The sequence below is a fragment of the Mesocricetus auratus genome, unplaced genomic scaffold (genome assembly GCF_017639785.1).
Source record: "Mesocricetus auratus isolate SY011 unplaced genomic scaffold, BCM_Maur_2.0 Super-Scaffold_100013, whole genome shotgun sequence".
NCBI lineage: Eukaryota > Metazoa > Chordata > Mammalia > Rodentia > Cricetidae > Mesocricetus > Mesocricetus auratus.
The window spans coordinates 37,089,912-37,113,186 of NW_024429196.1; the positions used below are offsets into that span (position 1 = coordinate 37,089,912).

Here is a 23,275-nt window from a genome sequence, read left to right on the forward strand (position 1 = left end):
TTTAAAGCCAACCTTTCTTACATCATCTAGCATTTATCTCATACTGACATTTTTATTATTCAAATTTTCCCACTTGAAAAAGAAGAGTGGTTCATCTGGAATAGCACAACTGTCATGCATCATTGATGCCCCATGCATTATTGATGGGGTGAATAATATCCTGAAATGAGAAGTCACCAGAGATAAAATTCTGCTTTTTCATGTCCCATTATAGGAAGAAATACTTGTAATTAAAGTGATGCCAGAGAAACTACAAAAAATGGAAAGCTTTCTTTCTTTTTAAATTTATGTGTATGGGTGTTTTGCCTGCATTGTATGTATGTGCAACACATGTATGCAGTGCCTACAGAGGACAGAACAGGAAGTCAGATCTCATGGAACTTGAGTTACAGATGGTTGTAAAGCACATGTGGGCACTGAAATCAAACCCAAGTCCTCTGCAAGAGCCACAAGTGCTCTTTATCATTGAGTCATCTTTCCAGCACCCTGAGAAGAGATCACTGGCAACTCTCAGCTAAACACTGAGCTGAACTCAAGAAATCCAGTGACAGAGAGGGAGGACTGATGACCAAAAGGGTTAAGACTGGGCTGGTTTAACCCCCAGAAACAGCTGACCTGACAAGGGTTAGCTCTTGAATCCCAGACTGATGCCTGGAAATCCAACATGGGACTGATCAAGACCCCTTGAGCGAGGTAACCCACTCACAAAAAGAGAAACATGGCATGTACTCTCTCATATATGGATTTTAGACATAGATCTGGGGAGTGCCAGCCTACAATCCCATGGCCAGAGAGTCTGGGAAACAGAACCTTCATTCAGTGGCTGATGGAAGAAGTGGCAGACTCCCATGACTAAGCACTGAGCTGAACTCAAAAATTCCAGTGGTGACCAAAGGGGTTAAGACTGGGCTGGTTTAACCCCCCAGAAACAGCTGACATGACAAGGGTTAGCTCTTGAATCCCAGACTGATGCCTGGGAATCCAGCATGGGACTGATCAAGACCCCCTGAATGTAGATGTCAGTGAGGAGGCCTAGGTAATCTATTGAGCCTTGGGTAGTAGATCAGTATTTATCCCGGGTATACAAATGGACTTTGGGCACCCATCCAACAATGAGAGTTGCACTCTCATCCTGGACTCTTGGGGGGAGGGTCTAGGTCCTGCCCTGGATGAAATGACAGACTATGGACACCCCCATGGAGGGACTCAACCTCCATGGGGAAATGAAGGGATATGAGGGGGTTGGTGGGAGGGCGTGGGAGGAGGGGAGGGGAAGGGAGAGGGACCTGGAATTGACATGTGAAGCAACCTTGTTTCTAATTTAAATTTAAAAATAAAAAAATATCTTCTAAAGGCATGGATTTCTTTTATATATTAGATACATCAATATGATTTTTAAATGTTTTATTACATTTATTTTTATGTGTACATGTCAAATGGCAACTTTCAAGAGCCATTTCTCTCTTTCCACCTTCTAGGTCCCAGGGATAGAACTCAGCTAAGTGGTCAGGCTTAGTTGGCAGCAATCACTTTTACCTACTGAGTCATCTTACCAGTCCTACTTCATTATGTCTTAAGTGCTTGCTGAACAAAGTGAAGACAGCAGCACATGGCATCATATGAGAAGACAAGTATTCACCATGCTATATTACTATAAACTGTTCCCTGTATGGAATTGAGGAGACAAACAGGTCAGTCTCCAGTGAGTGTAAAACCAAACACTAAAAGAAATCCTTCCCAGAGAGGCTGGGGAGTCAGACCATTTGAGTTTGTTACTGTTATTCTGGTCTTCCTATGTAAAAGCACAATGGAGCATTAGTTTCTAGTTTTCTCGTGGTTAAAATATGCCTGGTATCAGCTATTAAACATCAGCCATGAGCAGTCTCTTCATGTAATTCAAATCAACACCATTGAGCAACACAAATTTATCAAAGACACATTAGGTGAACTGGTTATTGCTTAATAGATTGTCTTGCAGATCACAAAGTCATGATAAGTGAGAAGAATGGAAAATGAGAATTGTCCCTTTTCCCTGACTGCGCCCCTCTGTAAGCCACTCTAGTCAGAAGTGGACTTTATGTTATAATGACCAGATCAGCCACAAAGCCAGCCTTTGCAGTGATGAAGTCTACACTCTACATGTGGATGTGTCCTTTTTAAAAGGTGTGCCAAGGACTGGAGAGATGGCTCAGGATACAAAACACTTGTCTTGCAAACTCAAGGTCCTCAGGTCAATACCTATAATCCACATAAGAAAGCTGGGCACAGAAAAGCACCTTTGCTTGTCTCTTTGAGACAAGGTCTTAACTCTGTAGCCTAGGCTTTCCTTGAACTCTCTACGTAGCTTTGGCTAACTGTAAACTCACTGCAATCCTGTTGTAGCATCCAAAGAACTAGGATCGCTAGTATGAACCACTTCCCAGGGTCATTCCATTTACATTTTTAAAATAATAGGGCCCTAAGCATGCTTGTACGCATCTGTAGTCCTGGCACTCAGGAGCAGCTGACACAGGAAGTATGTGTTGGCTAGCCTGGGTTACAAATTATTCATCTCATGAATGTGCTCAAATTCATTTGCATACAAGAGGGTAAATGTCTTCTTATGATTTAACTCCCTCTGATTGGGTTCTTAACCCCTTCAACCCATATGAAATTTAACATTTGACTATTTGAGTGAGATCTTGTCCCTTTTGATTCGATTTATTACTGGTTTTTCTACTGATTTCCCTTCAAAGACTAACCAACACATCAGTTAACCTAACTGCCCCATCTTGCTGTTTTCCTATGGTTGCTTTATTGCTCTTTAATTTTCTACTTAACTGTTCAATTGTTTTCACTTAGAACATGTGAATTTAATTTTATAAATATCATCTTCACTTCTTTACTGCATTACATATCTTCTAAAATATCAAGCTTTATCATTGTGTACAACAAACATAATTTTGGATTCCTTTTATTTTGCTTCTCCTTTGATTACCTGATAACTTAAAGTATCCCCCTAATATTTTTATGTGTGTATGTGTGGGAATGTAGTGGTGCACAGGAATGAGTATGCATGTGGAGGCTGGAGATTGACCTCCAGTGTTATTTCTAAGGAGCCATCTACCTTGCTTTTTTTGACATAAGGTCTTTCCCTTTTTATTTGGAACTGGCTGGAGATGATCCCTAGGGAACTGCCTGGCCCCATCTCTCTAGCCCTGAAATTTCAAGTGCTGACCATGTGATCTCTGGAGCTCAAACTCAGGTCTTCATACTGTACTGACATAATAATCTCTTTACTAACCGAGCCTTTTCCCACTTGAGCTCTCTAAAATTGTCCTGAAGATTTATGTATGTGGGAAGCAGTCAGAGGTATATGCACAAGTGTGCAAGTACCCGCAGAAGTCACAAGAGGGCAGCCAGTCCTCTGGAGATGGAGTTACAGGCCATTGTGAGCCACCCAACATAGTACCGGTAATCACCTTCATCAGCCACAAGCATTCTTAACCACTGAATCACCACTCCAGCCCCCAACTGTCTAAAATGTTAAAATTTTACTTCTGCCTCAAAGCTGTTAGTGCCCAAAAAATCAAAGCCCAATTACTCCACTCTATAGAGGCAAAAATGAAATGTCATTTGTATAAGGAATGCACAGCAAATACCTGTCATGTTGAATGACAAATAAAGAATCATGTCATCAGACAAAAACATTTATATTTTCCACAGGAAAACCCACACTGATATTTTGAACCTTCCCTTCCGGGAGAAGATGAGGCTGAATAAACATCCTGGGAGCATAATGCACACTCTCCCCAAGAAGGCAGTCCTGCCTTTGATGGAAAGAGGCTATGGCCTGAGATACTTCTGGGTCTGCTTCCAGACCTTCATATATAATTTAAAGAGTCTGACTGGTTATCGCTGACAATCACTCTATGCTCCTTGTTTCATGATAAACGCAGGAGACACCAGTTGGAGAAAGGGAAACTACATACCATTTTTCTACTAATGAAAGTCAAATCCAGCTATATCCAGGTGAAATACAGCACTATAGCTATATTTACATATTAGAATCATGAATTGAGGCCTGGAGTTCCGTCTCTTCATCATTACTTGTTAAATTTTTCTAATTCAGGGCACAGAACTTGTCACACACACACACACACACACACACACACACACACACACACAAAGAAAGGCGTTAAACTTGGTCTCCAGAGGTCCAGGGCTTGGTATATAGAGGCAAGGGGAACATCAGCATAAACTCTGCAATGTCCTATAAAGTTTATCAAGATACAGACCAAATGGTACATGCTAAAACTTCAGACAAAAAAACACGCTGAAGTGGGGACTACAGTGGCAATTTGGGAAAGGTGACCTGGAAGAGAGGCTGCTTTATGTGGACTTTGAACAAGCCCCTTTTCCCTTATTTTTAGCAGCAATCGGCTGTCTCCAAGTTGCTAAGTCCTAAAAGCCAAAGCCCAGAGTCCCAACTCTCCATGAAAAGGGCAGAGAAGCTGCTAGAAGAAAAGAGCAAGGGAACATTGCCCAGCAAAATGAAGCAAGGCAAGAACAGCAGTCAGGCTAACACGGCCCAATGATCCAGCTATCAATGGGGTGCAATAAAATAAGAAAACAGCTTAGTGCTCTGCCCAATGTCAGCTTTATCTTTAATCCTACACTCTCTTTATAAATAAGCCAATGCAACTCTTCATACTATAGTCTTTCACAGAAGAAACAGTTCAGGTGAAGATCTAGGCCTATGTGAATGCTTGATTGTTACTTGGTATACCCATTGTTGAACCAGGAATATGAATTTAAGCATGTATTACTATGTGAGGGGAGCAAAAGACAACCTTAGGTATCATTCCTTGGGTGTTGTCCATATATTTTTAAGTTTTGAGACAGGGTCTCTCATTGTTTTGCAGCTCTTCAATGAGGGTAGGCTAACTGGCCATTGAGTCCCAGGGATCTACTTATCTCTGCCTTCCCAATGCCCTGACTGCAAGTAAGCACCACCATGCCAAACTTTTGTATGTGGATTCTGGGGATGAAACTTGGGTCCTTGTATGTGCAAGTATTTTACCAACTGAGACATCTCCCTAACCCAGAATATTAATTTTTAGTGTTAGAAAACAATTCCATTAACAAAGAATCAAAACAACATCATCTACTACAATGTTTGACAAAATGAAGACAGTCAAAAGCCACAAGGCTGGAAATACGGCTCAAAGGCTAAGAGTGCTTACTGCTCTTCCGGAGGACCTGGGTTTGGTGCCTAACACCCATGTGGCAGCTCATAACACCTGTAACACAGTTCCAGGGGATCTGATGCTACATTCTGACCTCGGAGGACTCCAAACAAGATGCACATACATGCATGTAAATACTCATAAAATAAGCATTTTTAAAGAGTCAGTTAACCAAAGAAACTTGTTCTAATCACCACAAAAATGTGAGAAACCAAAGAAAATGCTAAATATGAAGATACTAGTTCTTGAAGAATAGTTTTCATAACTAGGCCTATCAGTAAATTTTACAAAGACAATGTTCTAATAAAGTTTGTCAAATTAAAGTAAGTGTAAGGAGAGGACTTGGAATGAAGCTCAGTGGCTGAATGCTTACCTAGCAACCATAAAGCTATGAGTTCAAATCCAGCACTGCAGAAACCAGGCATGTTGGTGCACACCTGAAATTCCAGCACCAGGAGATGGAAACAGAAAGGTCATAAGTTCATGGGCGTCCTCGGGCTACAAAGCAAGTTCAAGGCCAGCCTGAGCTGCATGTAACCTTTTCTCAAAAAATATCTAAGGAAGAGTATATTATCCTTAACATATACTTAAGCACATGAGTCCTTGTCTCAAAAAAAATCTAAGCGGGCGTATAATACATCTAACATTGATTTTATAAAGATTTTCATTTGGCATAAATAACTATAATAAACATATCATATACTCATTGTTAGTTTATAATTAAAAGGCACTGTGGCATAAAGAACTAATCAAATATTTGAAGCCAAAAGTTTTGGTGTAAGTGTACACAGCCCTTACTAACAGTGCTGTTAATGTCATGCTGAGTATTTCAAATCTAAGACTTGATGTCTATTTCCCATTCTTGATTTGTGTGATGAATATGACCGCAACACATACTTTCTCTTATGGTGGAATTTAAATGAGATTTGCACACCAAGAATGCTATAAACCCAAAAGTGTTACACAAGAGATCACTGCATGTGCCATTTCTCATTCATTTTATGACTCTCAGAAATATCTTCTTTCCCCAGTTCTTCACAAACTGACTTATATTCAACAGGCCCAAGGTGTTCTCGGAGCACAGTCTAAACCCAATCACAATTCCCATTGCCATAGCTCCCAGTGAGAGGAAGAGTCAGCTGCCAATCAGACAATGCTGAGCTCCCTGCTTATTCCCAGCTTCCTCTCTCAAACTCCACCTTCTCAAACCCCCTGTAAGAGCCATGAGAATCTTTAGTGTGCTTCAAGCAAATGGTATCACTGCCCAGCTCCTATGTATTACCTCATAGCCCCTCTTTTCACTACAAAGAAACCTGGACTCCTCCCGACCCCGGGCTCTAGGTCATCCTCAGAGACTTCCTCTGGTCTCTGTGCTAGTTAAGTGTTCCTCATTCCAGCCCAAGAGATGCTATGTTACTTTGTTCTTCTTGTTGGAACTCTCAAGAACTCAGTTACTTCATTCTGGCCTGTTTAACCACTACTACTTCAAAAAAGGCTTCCTGAAGTGGCTGTAAAGGAACAAGACCTCCCCTTGACAAGACTTCCCTCGATCTCTGTCTTCTAGGTTACTCTGCTTTCCTTCCAGGGCTTTCTCCATTCAGTAATTGCATCATTTATAGACACATTTGCTTCTCCACTACCAAACAACCATCATGGATCAAGGCCTTTTCTACACCTGTGAATAAGTACATCCCAATTCTCTGCAACCCATATAGACTCAGTTTTCAGATCAGGAAGTGAGAACATCTTCCTACCCCATTTTGTTCCATAGAAAACAACAGAGCACTCATACACAAACTCATTACTGTGAGTGAAACTTGAATACTCCATCAGCCTTAAGAGCTTTCAACCCACCTTGGAATTGGATGTAGACTCCAAAAAACAAAGTCTGTTGCCAAATCCTTCGGCTGCCAAGCATAGTTTCTGCTGCTCCTTGTGGATGGTCGCAGTGCACTGCAGAACCACCTCATCGTCCTACAGAAAGAAACAGAAAGAAAAGTGAGATTCCACGGGGCTGGGCTAAGTAGGATCTAGAAAAATAGGATGTAACTATTAATAATCTGAGTTGCTGGGTGCTGAAGAGATAGCTTAACAGTGAAAAGCACCTGCTGCTCTTACAGAAGACCCAAGTTTCATTCCCAGCACCCACATGGTGACATATAACCATGTATAACTCCATTTCCAGGGGATCTAGGGAATTGGGTATTGTCTTCTAACTGCCATGAGCACTAGGTACGCTAATGGTACACATATACTCATGCTGGCAAAACATTGGTACACATAAAAGAAAATGTCTAAAAAATGATTAAGTATGAGCTATGATAGTTATGACCATCAACTAGATACAACGTTGAATCACTTGGGGAAAAGTCTCTATGAGGAGTTATCTAGATCGGGTTGGTTGGTCTATGAGCATGTCTTGATTATTAATTAACTCAGGAAGAGGCAAGTCATTGAGGGAAGAACTATTCCCCAGGAAAGAGGTCCTCAGCAGAATAAAAGGGGATAAGGCCATCTGAGAGAAAACAAGCAACAAAGGCTGGGCTTACTCTTTCTTTCCTTGACCTTGGGTGTGATGTGACTAGCTGCTTGGGTTCCTGCCTTGACTTTTCCCCAAAGATGGACTAAAACCTGAGACAGAAGACCAAATCAACTCTTCTCTCTCCAATGTTGCTTTTGGTCAGGTTGTTTTCATTTGTTTGTTTGTTTTTAATCACAGGAGCAGAAAGGAAACTAAAATATGAGACATATGTAAGAACTGACACACACACACACAAATAAAACCTATACAGGGCCAGTCCCTTGGGTGCTTTTTAATCTGCAAGAAGGAAGCTGGATGCTGGAGAAAGCGAAGGGCCAAAGCCATTAAAGGTCATCAATTCTCTCATTGCTAGCACCAAAGGCAAGCATTTACAAATGAAAGACAGGGTTTTTCTAGTTCACACTCACACAGTTTCAATCACCAGAAGTGTCAATAAACCAGTTGTTTCTGAAGACATTGAACATCTTCAAGAATGAAACAGGTCCTACAGGCTGGCATGCATGTTAGTCTAAAACAAACTCAGGAAAACACGCCAATAACTGAACTAAGTTCAAGTCCTTAGTTCTACCACACAGTGGCACATCCTATCTGAGAAGATCCTGGCTGGGCTGCTTAAAAACACAGAGAGATCATTTGTTATTTCAGTACTCAGAAATATGACAAGGGATTTGAATCAACTACTGGAGCAGGATTACAGATAAACATGCTCATGGGCAAAGATGATCAACAGGACAAATTGACACAGAGTCTGTGACTTATCTAAGAAGAAGGGGCATAGAGTTCAGCAGGATCTTAATTAGGGCCAGCCTGGGCTACATAACAAGATCAAGACCAGCCCACTATTCCCTGTAAAAACAAATGAGCAGAATCTGCCATCCTGGCTCTGCCACACACGGGGTCATGTGATCTTAGGCAAAGCCTTCAATCTCTAAAATGATGATACGAGACAAAGGGCTACCACAATGACTCAGGTACTTAACAGACACTGAATAAGGGGAGATACAGTTATTCTGTAACAAAATACCATCCCATTTAACAGGTTCTATTACTTATGGCAAATGTCAAAAACACAACCTTTTGTGTGTGTGTTGTGTATGCGGTGTGTGTGTGTGTGTGTGTGTGTGTGTGTGTGTGTGAGCGTGCCTGTGTGGAAGTCAGAGATCTGAACAAGGTATCTTCCTTAATCCCTCTTCACTTTATTTTTTGAGACAGGATCTCTCTCTCTCTCTCTGAGACTAGAACTCACTGACTCAGAAGGCTGATTAGTGAATTCCCGGTACCCCGCTGTGTCTACCTCCCTTAAGCTGGGAACAGAGGCACATTCTGCTATACCTGATTGTTTTGTTTTGTTTTAAGGTGGGTTCTGAGAAATCAAAGACAGTCCACATGCTTGAATGGCAAGTTCTGTATTGACTCATCCCAATCCCACCACTTGTATTTTGACATGTCAACCTCAAGGTCACAGAAGGACATCTAACAGAGGAAAGAATCCAGCATCCATTGATCCCTTCATGAGTCTATCTGTAAAAGAGTGCTGTCCCAGAAGACTGCATCAAGGATGGTACTTGTACTACAATGCACTGTGCAATGGAAGAGAAAAGATGGGTAAGTAGGATAAATCTCAAGAAATAGAAAACAAGCTGCTTTGGTTAACTCAAAGCAAATGCTGTGTTCATCTGAAAAGTTGCCATTCTACTTGGCATTCAAAACCTTTCTGGTGTTTGCTATTTGCTCTCATTTCCTACATGGTAGCAGCAACATGGAGCAGTTAGCAGATAGCACCTGCCACAGGCCAAGGCCAGCTGTTAATTTCCACCCTCTAAGTCCACCTCTGGATGCTCATTAATTTGAATGAGCATTCATTTTACTTGAAAAAACATTTGCTGGGGGGCAGGGGGTGGGGGATAGCCTGATTTCCCTATAAGTAAGAGCAAATGCAAAATTCACGTGCTGCATGGCAAAATAAAACATCATGAAATGTTTTACATAATCCACTACAAGATCAAAGCTATATGGTGGTTTCCAAAAGTGCATATAATAAGAAAGCTAGAAATGGTACTGATGTGCTCGTAGGCCCAGCAAATCCCAGAGGTCTCTCATTATTTTGTATTACATGTCCTATGGACCCAGCTCTATTATGTAAACAACACTCTAAGGTAGAAGAACCCTTGGGGAAAGCTAGAGAGACTGCCCTAATGCTATTTAGTGAGTAATTATTTGAAGGCATGAATTAAAGACATGGAAGTAAACAGAAGTGAAGACAGTAGGAGTCGTACACAGTACACAGCATAGGGGACACATGAGAACAGCAGTCTTACTGTGAAAATAGAGAAGACATCACACAGTTCCCAAAGGCATTGGGCAGGCTAGTCACATACAAAGGAGGGAGAAAATGAGGCACAATGTAACTTTTTCCTCACTAGGACTTGTTATGCATGTTTCCAGGAACTGGATCATTAAATCTAATGTATCTGAATCTGAAAGTCATATATATCCACATTGTTTCTACCATGAACTGATTTTTTAAACTATGCTTGTTACCAGCAACTGTTTCCCATATCCTGACATGCATCCTGAGCCAGAGGATCTTGCTAAAATGTATACTCCTATTCTGTAGGCTTTGGGTAGTACTGAGTGCATTTCTAATGCCAATGTTTAAGGCCATTCTTTGAGTATCTAGGATCCATAATGCATTTCCAAAGGATATAGATTCTAGGAGACATGAGTGGTCTTCCCTAAGAGTTTAAGAGGCTACCAGTAAGCAGTGGCATGTTAAAGCAAGCCTATAGGCTGGGGATGCAGCTCAGTTAGCAGAAAATCTGCCTAGCATGCATTAAGCCATGTATCAACTCCTGGTACTTTATAAACTGTAAGTGGTGGCGCACAATTGTAATCTCAGCCCTGAGGAGATGCAGGAAGAAGGGTCAGAGTTAGTCTATATAGCAAGTTGAGGCCAGTCTGAGATATCTCTAATCCTATCTCAAAAACTAAATAAATAAGTAAGTAAGTAAATAATGAAGGAGAGAAGTCAGTCAGCCAGGCTATCTGTTCTAAAAAAAAACAGAAATGCAGAAATCATTTGGAATGCCCACCGACAAGACATGAACATTAATTAAGCTAGAAAACAAATGAAGCTAAACAATTCACGCAAGAACACTATCAAACCTATGTAATTGACATTTATACATAATTTCCCTTTCATGTTGCACCTTAAGCTTGGGTGACAAAGCAACCCAGGAATCATGTAATATTATGCTCAGAAAAGCTCAACTACATTACCAAAGAGACAGGCTATAACCAGGACTGCCAATCATGACTTGGCTTGAAATGACAGTGCCTAGCCTGACAATCCCACAAAGCTTTTCCTAGTATACATGAGAACAATTTCTATTTTACAGCCCCGAAAGTGATGGGTCCCCATTTGTGACAGAAAGTAATATATGTCAAACACCTGATGGACCAAACAGTAGAAACCAAGCCACCTGCCAAGTCCCTTTATTAGCCCATCACTCATCCCCATGAAGACACTTTCTCCTATGATAAAGAGCCTGCAGGCTTTGCAACAAGAGCTAGTAGGAACAACTTGCAATTTTCTGCCGATTGAAACCCATGTGTAGCAACTTTGGTTTTGCTTAACCCATGGCTGATATGTATGTGATGATCTAATTTAAATATTCATGCATACAGTTTCTATCCCCCAATGCTTAATATTAATATTGCCTAACACTGAGATCCAGAGTGCTAACATGACAAAGACACAATGGAAGCATGTCTGTGTTGATCATAAGGATTCCACCAAACTAGCTCCTAAGGCTAAGCCTCAGATTCACAGTTCTCACTTCTGAACCTGGTCATGTGCATCAACTGTATGTCTAAGGCATGCAAGCAATGGCCATCATGCCTCCTAACTTAGCACATAAAGCTAAAAGCACCTCAAATTTACATTTGCTACACTTTTTAAAAACATTTTTAAGTTTGATAATTTTATACTTTGATAAAATATACTGGGGTCATGCTGACCCCTATCACTTCCCCTGCACATCGACTAGCATCCTTCTGTTTGGCTAACCCCCTTCTACGTTTCTTTGTTTTCCCATATGTCTACTGCCCTAATGCCTCATACTCAGCTCATAAAAAAATCATATTCTATAACCAAATTACTACAAAACAGATCAAATGGAGGAAGGAATGATAAGCAAAGGTATCAAGACCAGGCTAGTAAAACCCACAGAGATAGCTGACCTGAACAAGGGGAGTTCATGGGCCCCAGACTGATAACTGGGAAACCAGCATGGGACTGATCCAGACCCCCTGAATGTGGGTGTCAGTGAGGACACCTCAGCAGTCTATATGGCCTCTGGTAGTAGATCAGTATTTATCCCTGGCATACGAATGGACTTAGTGAGCCCATTCTACATAGAGGGATGCTCTCTCAGCCTACACACAGGGGAGGGCCTAGGTCCTGCTCCAAATGATATGACAGACTTTGAAGATGCCCCATGGAAGGCCTCACCCTCCCTGGGAACAGAAAGAGGATGGGATAGGGGGTTAGTGTGGGGCAGGGGAGTAAGAGAGGGAGAAGGAACTGGGACTGTTATGTAAAACAAGCTTGTTTCTAACTTAAATTTTAAAAAAATAAAAAGGAAGTTGTTATTTCATTATTTTTTATTTCAAAACCTAGCTGTTAATAAAGCATAAATGATTAGCATCATAAAGTTCTCTTGCTGCTCTCAGAAAAACTTGAATCTATCATTTTCTATTTTGTAAAACAAACTTCAAACAATAAATTTACTTTAGGCAAATGCTGGATAGAACAGTAAAAACACTTTCAATGATTTAGAAAAATGTCATGAGGCTGGGTGTGCTGGCATAAGGCCTGTAATTTCAGAAACTGGTAGGTAGAGGCAGGAGACTCATGAGTTTGAGGACAGCTTGGATGGTGATATAACTCAATTGGCAGAGTGTCTTTTTTAAGAAACATATACTTTATGTGTGGTATACAATTTAAACATGAGTGTCATAGATGATTTGATACAGTTTTGAATATAAGAAAATGGAAATTTAGCCAATACTGACACATGCCTGTTATCCCAGTACTTGGAAGGCAGAGGCAGGCAGATCTCTGTGAGTTTGAGGCCAGCCTGGTCTACAGAGCTAGTGCCAGGACAATCAGGCTACACAAAGAAATCCTCTCTCAAGAGAAATAAAAAACAGGAAGGAAGGAAGGGAGAGAGGGAGGGAGGGAGGGAGGGAGGGAGGGAGGGAGGGAGGGAGGGAGGGAGGGAGGGAGGGAGGGAGGGAGGGAGGGAGATAGGAGAGAAGAGAAATATTGCAGGCAGGGAACCATCTCCAACCAACCACCTGTCTTCTGATGATCCCGTAAGTCTTTTCAATATGCTTCTAAGCTCCTTTGTCCTCCTCCAGTTAACACCTGCCCATCCTTTAAATTTAAATTCAAGCATTGGTTACAGACACAAGCCTCCCCTGCTCCACCAGGCTTTTCTTGTTTTTATATCCCTGTCACTGTATTCTTCCCTTTAGCTTCTTTTGTCATTATGTATTCATTTCTGCAGCTATTAATGTCCAGTTATTAAATTGAGACTATTGCTACTTAGAAATATAGTTCCTAAACCATAATGTCAGGAGTGGAAGAGAGAACCAGTAATCATGAATCTCAATGAATGCATTTATAAGAATGTCAAATATAGGAATAGAACAAAAAGCCAAAACTTCTAATGGGTGAGTAACACCCTTTCATTCACCTCATGGAAGATACTGCAATTCCAGAGCCAAGCTCAGCACCATGTCTTTCTCAATCCTGAAGGACTCCTGCTTTCCCCCAAACATAACAAAGTAGTAACACAAGCTGGCACAACGCGGCAAAAAAAAAACAAGAGGGTAAGACATTGAGGAATACATAAGGACCTCACACAGGGGTAGAACACACACACACACACACACACACACACACACACACACACACACACACACACACACACACACTGGCTGATCCCAGAACCAAGAATTATGAGGATACCTTTGAAGAGTCAAGAAATGCTAAATGTCCTGGGTACTAGAGCTACATATAGCAGGAAAGGATGTATAGGGGGACACCTCAAAGCTAAGTTTGGAACCAAGAACCTAGAAACCAATACACAGGGGAGGTGATAGTGAGAGAGGGGAGAGGAAGGGAGACCAAAGAGTCAGTCCTAGAGGATATGTGAGTAAAGCAAAAATAAAAAGGACCCTTACCACATAATCCAGGTTACCTTCAAATTGACAGCCCCCTCCTCTCTGTCCCCTAAGTGCTGGGATTATAGGTGTGAGCCACCATGCTCAGCTGGGTTCAGTAATTTTGACCAAATAAACCTTGGCTGTGGTCCTCATATTTGTAGGGCACACAGAAGGAAAATCACTTCCTTCTACAGTTGGCCAGCCTATCACAGTAAACCCTGGCACCTGGAATCCTTCTTCCAGCTATCCGTTATAGGGACTCCTGCTTTGTGTAAGTGAATATAAAACAAAGGAGACTCAGCTTTCTCAACACTAGCATGATAGTTTGTGAAGAATTCAAACGTAAGTCTAAATATTTTATTCATCTTTCCTCACACTTCTATATTAATCTACAAGTTGCTATTGAATAACCAGGAATATAACTCATAAACTATTAGTGATAAGCTTCTTGTGGATAGAAACCAGTCCTTTCCAGCTCCTTAGGCCTCATTCTGCCCATTGGCACATGTGCCATGGTATGAATAGCTGTATGAGGACAGGAACAAGACATGACCTGCTTTGGGTCTGTCCCCAGGTCTAATTCTGTGCTCAGTAAATATAATGCATGCTAGATGAATAACTGTGGGTCCTAGACCACCTCTGATTATTCACAAACCCATGCTGCTATGATTAAGATTTTGGGCAAGCCAGAAAATAGGGCAACACTAGAGGAAAATTATAGTGCCTTTATATTAGAGCTACAGCAAATCTTAATGTAACACGCATCTATAGCACCGCCATAAACCCAAGCCAGTCACTTGAAAAACCTATGCAGTCCCTAACTTTCCTATTTTCACATAAATATAGTAAAACTTTGATTACATTTATCTTTTTATATACAATTTATACAAGCCAATTATAGAATCCCTTTAAACATTATATTTTTACTGGGGTAGGAGGTTATGTGTACATGAATGCAGTGCTTGTAGAGGCAAGAAGAAGGGGACTGACTGATCTGGGAGATGCAGAATTGTGGGTGGTTGTGAGCCACCCAACATGGGTGTTTGGTCCGAACTCAGGTCCTCTACTAGAGTAGTCAATGATCTTAACCTCTGAACTATCTCTTTATCCCATGTGGTATACACTTTTTAAAAATGATTTATATTATTTTATTTGTTCTAAGTGCTTGAGATAAATTGCCTGATACACCAAAGATCCCCAAACTCACTAGGCTTACATGCTGGCATCTGAAACCCCAGTCTCAGGGGCTCTGATGCCCTCTTCTAGCCTTCCTTAGCACTAGGAACTCAACTGGTACACACAGGCAAAATACCCACACACATGAAATAAGGGGGAAAACTGAAATATGCACTGTATTTAAAAACCTAAAACAATTATATCATCATTCATTTAAAACCACAAGATGTATGTATGGCTCAAAAAATATACACAGAGTTGGATTCCCTCTGTTCAACTCTCCCCTGGATGTCTGGGGACTTTAAAACTTATCAGAATAGCACCAGCAAGATGGCTCAGTAGAAGTGCTTGTCACCAAGCCTTACAACCTGAGGTCAGTCCCTGAAACCCACTTGTGGAGGAAGGTAATAGATTCCAGAAGTTATTCTGACCTTCATGAATGCTAAGGAGTGCCCCATTCCCAATAAATTAATTAATTAATTAACTTCTGAAAATGGAGGTTTGATATTTATGCAGAAAAATGCAAGAGCTAGAATTTTCTATTGCAAGCAAATTTGTGATAAGTTAATAAGACATGATTTCTCTAACAGATGATACCAAGGCTACTGAAACAGAACAGCACAGAAAATAATTCTCAACCAACAACAACAATAGCCTCTTTCAAATGTTCATTCATCATTTAACAGACACTTGCTTGGGACACAAATATATGCTAAGAACTGTTCTAAGTGCTTGAGATAAATTGCCTGATACACCAAAGATCCCCAAACTCATTAGGCTTACGTGCTGGCAAGGGAAGAGATTCAATAAACAGAAACACAATAAATGAATAATTACTTGGAAGATGAAAAGTTCTATAAGAAAAAAAAGACAGAGTAATCTAAGGGGATAGGAAGTGCTATCATGCTGGGGAGGGACTGTCAGGGACTCACTGGGGGAGGGGTGACTTCTGAGCAAAGACTTGAAAGGAAGGATAATGAACCTGAAGACTGTGAGGAGGGAGAGCACAGGGACAGAGGGTATCAGGGGAGCAGGGGCTCAGGCCAGAAAACAGTCTTAGCAACACCCAGAAAAGTGCTGCCCTGTTGCATAGCTCATGAGTACACTGCAGGTATATCATTCTTAAAGCCCCTAATTAAAGCCCTAGCACCAAGAAAAAGGGAGGTTATGGGTAGAGGAGTAGAAAGAGAGGCACTGAAAAGGGAAGAAAGGGAGAAAGAAAGGAGGGGAAGAAGGGAAAGGAGAGAGGGAAAGGGGTGGAGGAAAGAGCTAGTGAGGAAAGGAAGGAAGGAAATGGGAGTGAAGAAGATTTTGGCTAGAGTGCACTAAACCAGCAGGAAAATGGTATGCTATTCCATAAAGAAGCCAACAACGGGACCAGATCATGAAAAGCCTGGAGGTCAGCACAGACTCTTGTGTTTGTAGTGTAGGAACTGGTGTGCCATTAGGCCACCCTATGTAGTCAAATAGGAGACAGAACAGCCTAATGAGGGTTATTACTATCCAAGGGTGCATGGTGGCTCAAGCCAGATTGGCAGCAGTGGAGGTACAAGGATCAGATTATTCAGAGACACCACCTGGATGCCTGTTCTGTCTTGGGCTCAGGGATACACGCCTGTCATTTCATCTCATTTATTTTGTCATTGCACAAGGCTGTTCTGGCATCTGGCCAAACTAAATGTTAACATCATATTCCCTCTAAAGGAAGAAATAAATGACACAATGAGTTCAAACAGCTGCAAGAAAGAAGAGGGGGACAATATTGCTGGAGTTGTGTTTAAATTTACAGTCCTTGGTTTATGTGTTAGTATAGATTTATTTCTAACACTCCTTGAGAAAATTATGATTGTTTACACTTGTTCTGTGACCTTTAAAAATTTTTGGTCAAGGATTAAAAACTATAAGATTTATAAATATCCATATATTTGGAAGGAAATAGTGGAACTAAATTTGATTTAGTATGTTATAATTTAAAACATTGGAAATATCTAGAGTTGAGGGATTTCGTTTCCTTGTAAAACCCTGATCAAGAACAGTTATGTGGAGCTTACCTGCCCACCACTGAACTTACTGTGAGCTACAAGCATCAACTGCAGGTCTTGGTGAGAATATATACTCCCTCTCTGTTAGAATCAGCTTCCAGAACTTTCTATGCACTTTCAATAGGAGGGAATTTTTCTGAAATGTTTCGCCCGGTGCCACCTCCACCGGGGCAATGGCTGTCCTCATTTACAAGAAACCATCTTTGCTGTGTTCCTCTGGCTGTGTGTGGGTCTTTCCATGACCATCATTGTCCCCAGCCCACTTTTCTTTCACTAACTCTTTTGCTACACTGGAATTTTTCCTTCTAATGGTATCCCCTTTTGGCCCGGATTCATATCATCCATGCTAGCCAATTCCCTCTTGTCAATTTTCACTTGTTTTCTGTGCATTAACCAATACTTTGCTGCCAGATGCAGAGAGCTGCCACTGACTACAAGTGATCTGACACCTCGTGACCTACGGTTTGATAGTGACAGGTATCCACAGATTAATCCACAGATTAATGACACAAGTGTTTTATTTTTAATGGGTTTTCATGTGTGTTTGTTTCTAGACAGGTTCTTGTGTAGTCCAAGCGGGCAGATAACCTTGATCTTCCGTTTGCACCTACCAAGTGCTGTGCCGCTATATCTGGTTTTCTTCAGTCGTTTTTATTGGCATTGATATTGCTCTGTTTAGACTACAGTGTGACTGCATATTCTCAGTCCACCACCAGCAGATGAGCTCCAGGTCCTCCAAAGTCTCTTCCAGTGCTCACATTTTATAGTTCTGAGAGAAAGAAAGGGAGGAGAGAGTTCCTCCCTGTGCAATTTCAAGGGGAGAAATTCAGTGTGCCTTTGATACTTTACATCTACAACTATGCCTGGCTTTGTTTTCAATAGAGGGGATTATAGGAAAGCTTTCAACAGAGGGGACCACAGACTACTGCTGTCCTCTAGTCCCCTTTCCTTTCTTTTACAATCTTTCCTAACTTGTGGTATAATGTGGTCTGACGCACAGAGTTCTGGCTTCATTTCTAATGCTGGGATAAAATACTCTGAGCAAAAGCAAGCTGTCAAGGCAAGCGTTTATTTGGTTTACACTGTCAGGTTATGATCCATCAAGGAAAGGCAGGATAGGAATTCAAGGCAGGAACCTGGGGCAGAAACCATGAAGGAATGCTGCTTGTTGACTCACTCAGCAGCTTATGCTCAACTAATTTTCTTGTACAGTCCAAGACCTCCCACTTAAGGACAGTACTGCCCACAGTGGGCTTGGCCACTCTATGTCAATTATTACTCAAGACAATGGCACACAAAACAAATAGATTAAGTCAATTCTTCAACTGAAGTTCTTTCTTCCCAGAAAACACTAAGTTGATTACAAAAAGGAACCAAGATACAAGGTAACCACAACGTTTTTTATCTCACAAACAACAAGCTGCAGAAGCAATCTGCTCTATATTGATGACTCATATATGAAAGTTTATATACAAGATGGCATGTAAAGAATTATGGGCTGTAAGACCTGAAGTCACCCCGGACCTGGGTAACGTCAGCCAAGGGAAAGCAGGACAGGAACATCCAAGTCTAGAGCTGGATGGAGACACCAGACCTCTCATTTTCTTTCCACCAACCAGAGATGGCAACCAGTCAAATAGAAATCTGAAGATAGTGCTGTGTCTGAATATATACACATTCCAGCAGGACTTTTCTAGTCCATCTCTGAAGCACAATCTTCTTTCAGAAAGGAACTTTAAATTTTCTTCCTAAATTAAGGCACTGCTCAGGCCTGAAAAAATTTACTGCACCAATAAAGTCCAGGCAAGCACTTGCCATCATATATATGTAGTCTAAGGATGATCTTGAACTTCTAATTCTCCTGCATCTACCTTCCAAGTGCTGGAATTCCAGTCTGAGCTAGCTGCTATCCCCAATTTCTGAGAATTTCAGAATGAATTCAGGGTATTCTGAATCCTAAGTAAGCATTCTATCTGCTAAGCTACATTCCCAAATCCTCAAACAAAGTATTAAGAGACCAAAACTAATTCCAAATAAGTTAACTCCTTAGCACCTATACTGGTAATGTCTAAACTAAAAACTATAACCTATGTTTCCATACAAATTAAATATATTTATTCATAGTACCTTAAAATATTTAGTATCTACATAAAGCAGATAGGACCCATATATCAGTATGAATATATGTACATATTATGCATATTAGTTTGGTTAAATCTATATTTTAGAGGAGATCATATGTTCAGGGTGGTATAGTCATCAGTAAGTGCATATTTTAGAATTTTGGACACCATCCTCCTCCTCTCTAAATACTGACAGAGCCCCAAAAGAGCAAGTGCTGGGAAATCCCAAGACCCAATTCCCAGTCATACAACACAATACATGTTAAAATTCTAAAAGGAAAGTCATAGCATACTAATTAACCCAACATTTTGTGTAAGGCTTCTGAAAAAGCTTCATTTTAATGAAGAATTCTAAAAAGGGCCCATGTTAAGGAAGGATACTGAAAAGAGAAGACTGTTCATTGCCTAAGTAGAATGTTGTACAGAGGATATGGAGAGGTTAATTTTAGAGGCAATTTTTAGGAACTGAATCTATGCATCCAAAACTCATTATTTCAAGATAAGGCAATTTAACTTTTGAGAACACCATCGTTTCTTGCAAGCACAATACAGTGACCTTCAGTGAACATATTTCTCTTAGACTGCATGAAGTAAGGACAAATTTTCAGGATGCAGTAAGGTAATATAACAGAAATCTGGACAAATGTACAGTATTCTACTGTAAGAGGGTAACCAACAAAGAGCTTTCAACAAATGCAAGGAGCTTGATGTAATATGGCCCATACAAGTAAATATGCTCTTCTCTTCAGGGCATGCTCTGATGTCTGTCTCTTCACTGTCATGCACTAGCATAGCATCTATCTGTGCATCCATAGCCATTTTCACAGGCACAGCCTTTATCTGCATCTGAGGCTCTGGGCTCCATCTATGCATCCATACTCACACAGGCATAGCTTTTCTATGCATTCATAGCTTGCTGTTGGGAAACAGAACGAAATAAAAGTTTTCCATTCCAACCCTCCATGTATTTCTGTTACTGATGAAACTATTCAATTCTCTTCTTCCTTGCTAATGATAAATCTAATTATTTAATTAAAATGTTAATGAGCACCCAGGGTAGCAGACACTACAACTCCCACAGTTTCATTGTCTTTTGAATCGATTCTCTTTTCTTACAAACAGTAAACATTACCAATAAGGGCTTTTCTCTGGCCTGGAAATCCATCAGTGAGCTAGGAGTTTATACCCAACCATAATCTCTTTGTGCTAAGAATCAAGATGGGCGATGGTGCAGTAAAAATCAGTTCCAACAAAGTGGCATATTTCTGCTCAGCTGTTTTTCTTGAGTGCACACTGATGCTGTGGAGATCAGCTAACAGGTAACCTATACCACGAGCAAACTTCAGGCTATGGGTTTTCAGATTGAATTTTCAAAAGCTTGGCCTTGAAATCTCAAAGAATATCAGCCAGTTAACAAATGGGTCAATCAAATCAGATGGACAGACATATAAGAGACTTACTCACACATGAGAAAGAAGATTCTGAGCCACTGAAATCTTATGACTAGACACAAGGAACTTCCTGCAGATAAATCTTAAAGCTGGGATTCCAGCTCCTTTCCCACACCAGTAGTGGGGATCAATCAGGGAAGTCCTGGGCAGTTAGTCCACCACTTTCCCTTAGTGCTCTCACCTATCAGGTGGAAAGTCACCCTATGATGGTCATGTAGTCATTTATCCTCAAATTATCAGTTAACAGCTCATAGCAGCACAAATTAAGTATAAAGGGCATTGCTCTTGAGTGAGCCACACCATTTCATATCCCAGCATTCCTCATTTCCCTATGTGGTCACAGAGGCTGTCATTTTTTTCCAATCTATGAAAATAAATGAAACTCTGTTTAGAGAATTGTTTTAAAGAACTACATTAATCATGAATATAATTCATACAAAGTACCTCAGAAACAGTGTCCAAAATATAAAAAGATGATAAATAATTGTTCCCTTCTCTTTTTATATTTGAAAGGATTAAATTCATTTACAAAACATAAGACTCAGGGAAGATGCACTGAGCTGAACTCAAGAAATCCAGTGACAGAGAGGGAGGACTGATGAGCAAAGGGGTTAAGACTGGGTTGGTTTAACCCCCAGAAACAGCTGACATGACAAGGGTTAGCTCTTGAATCCCAGACTAATGCCTGGGAATCCAGCATGGGACTGATCCCTGAATGTGGGTGTCAGTGAGGAGGCCTAGGTAATCTATTGAGCCTTGGGTAGTAGATCAGTATTTATCCCAGGTATACAAATGAACTTTGGACTCCCATCCAACAATGAGAGATGCACTCTCACCCTGAACTATTGGGGGAGGGTCTAGGCCCTGCCCTGGATGAAATGACAGACTATGGACACCCCCATGGAGGGCCTCACCCTCCCTGGGGAAATGAGGGGATATGGGGGAGGTTGGTGGGAAGGCACGGGAGGAGGGGAGGGAAATGGAGAGGGACCTGGAACTGACTTGTGAAGCAACCTTGTTTCTAATTTAAATTTAAAAATAAATAATAATTTAAAAAACACAGGCTGTGGAATCGACAACCCTGATATTAACCCACAAAACTAAGAACACCTGATTTTTAACAAACAAACTAAAATATACAATGGAAAAAAAGAAAGCATCTTCAACAAATGGTGCTGGCATAACTGGATGCTGGCATGTGGAAGACTGCAGATAGACCCATCCAAAACTTAAGTCCAAATGGATCAAAGACCTTACCACAAATACACTCACACTGAACCTCTTAGAAGAGAAAGTGGGAGGTACTCTTGAATGAATTGGTACAGGAGACCACTTCCTGAACAAAGCACCAGTAGCATAGACACTGAGATTGACAATTAATAAATGGGAACTCCTGAAACTGTAAGGCAAAGGACATAGTCAACAAGACCAAACAATAGCCCACAGAATGGGAAAAGATCTTCACCAACCCCACATCCGACAGAGGGCAGATTTCCAAAATACAAAAAGAATTCAAGAAGCTATTCTCCAAAACACCAAACAATCCAATTAAAAAGTGGGGTACAGAACTAAATAGAGAATTCTCAACAGAGAAATCCAAAATGATTGAAAGACACTTAAGAAAGTGCTCAACATCCATAGCCATAAGGGAAATGCAAATCAAAGCAACTCTGAGATACCATCTTGCACCTGTCAGAATGGCTAAAACACCAATGACATTTTATGCTGGAGAGGATGTGGAGAAAGGGGAATACTTCTCCATTGCTGGTGGGAGTGCAAACTTGTAAAGCCACTTTGGAAATCAGTATGGCAGTTCCTGAGGAAATTGGCAATCAATCTACCTCAAGATCCAGCAATTCCACTCTTTGGCATACACTCAAATGTATGCACATTCATACAAGGACATCTGTTCAACTATGTTCATAGCAGCATTATTTGTAATAGCCAGAACCTGGAAGCAACCTAGATGTTCCTCAACTGAAGAATGGATACAGAAAATGTTGTACATTTACACAATGCAGTACAACTCTGCAGAAGAAAAAAAAACAATGGAATCTTGGAATTGCCAGGCAAATGGAAGGAACTAGAAGAAACCATCCTGAGTGAGGTAACCCGGTCACAAAAAGGACAAACATGGTATGTGCTCACTCATATATGGATTTTAGACACAGAGCAAAGGATTGCCAGCCTACAATCCACACCACCAGAGAAGCTAAAAAACAAAGAGGTCCCTAAGGAGATATGCATGGCTCCCTGAAGAAGGGGAAAGGAACCTGATCTCTGAGCAAACTGGGAACATGGGGCTGGAGGAGGGAAGTTAGGAGAAAGATAAGGGGAGAAGAAGAAGGGGCAGTAGGACATGAGGGAGCAGGAAGATTGAGTTGGGGGAAGAATAGAGGAGAGCAAGAAAAGAGATACCATAATAGAAGGAGGCAGTATAGGTTTAAAGAGAAATCTGGCACTAGGATGACCCAAACAA

The 23,275-nt window shown here is 41.0% G+C and overlaps 1 protein-coding gene across 11 annotated transcripts in view; it reads right to left on the reverse strand.

Moving 5' to 3' along the window:
* Positions 1 to 23,275, reverse strand: part of Ryr2 (ryanodine receptor 2) — a 575,348-nt gene that overhangs the window by 380,913 nt on the left and 171,160 nt on the right. For all 11 annotated transcript variants that reach the window (XM_040755590.1, XM_040755588.1, XM_040755595.1 and 8 more), the window contains exon 2: positions 7,083 to 7,202. In XM_040755590.1, coding sequence (XP_040611524.1) covers positions 7,083 to 7,202 — 120 coding nt within the window. The remainder of the gene's footprint in view (positions 1 to 7,082; positions 7,203 to 23,275) is intronic.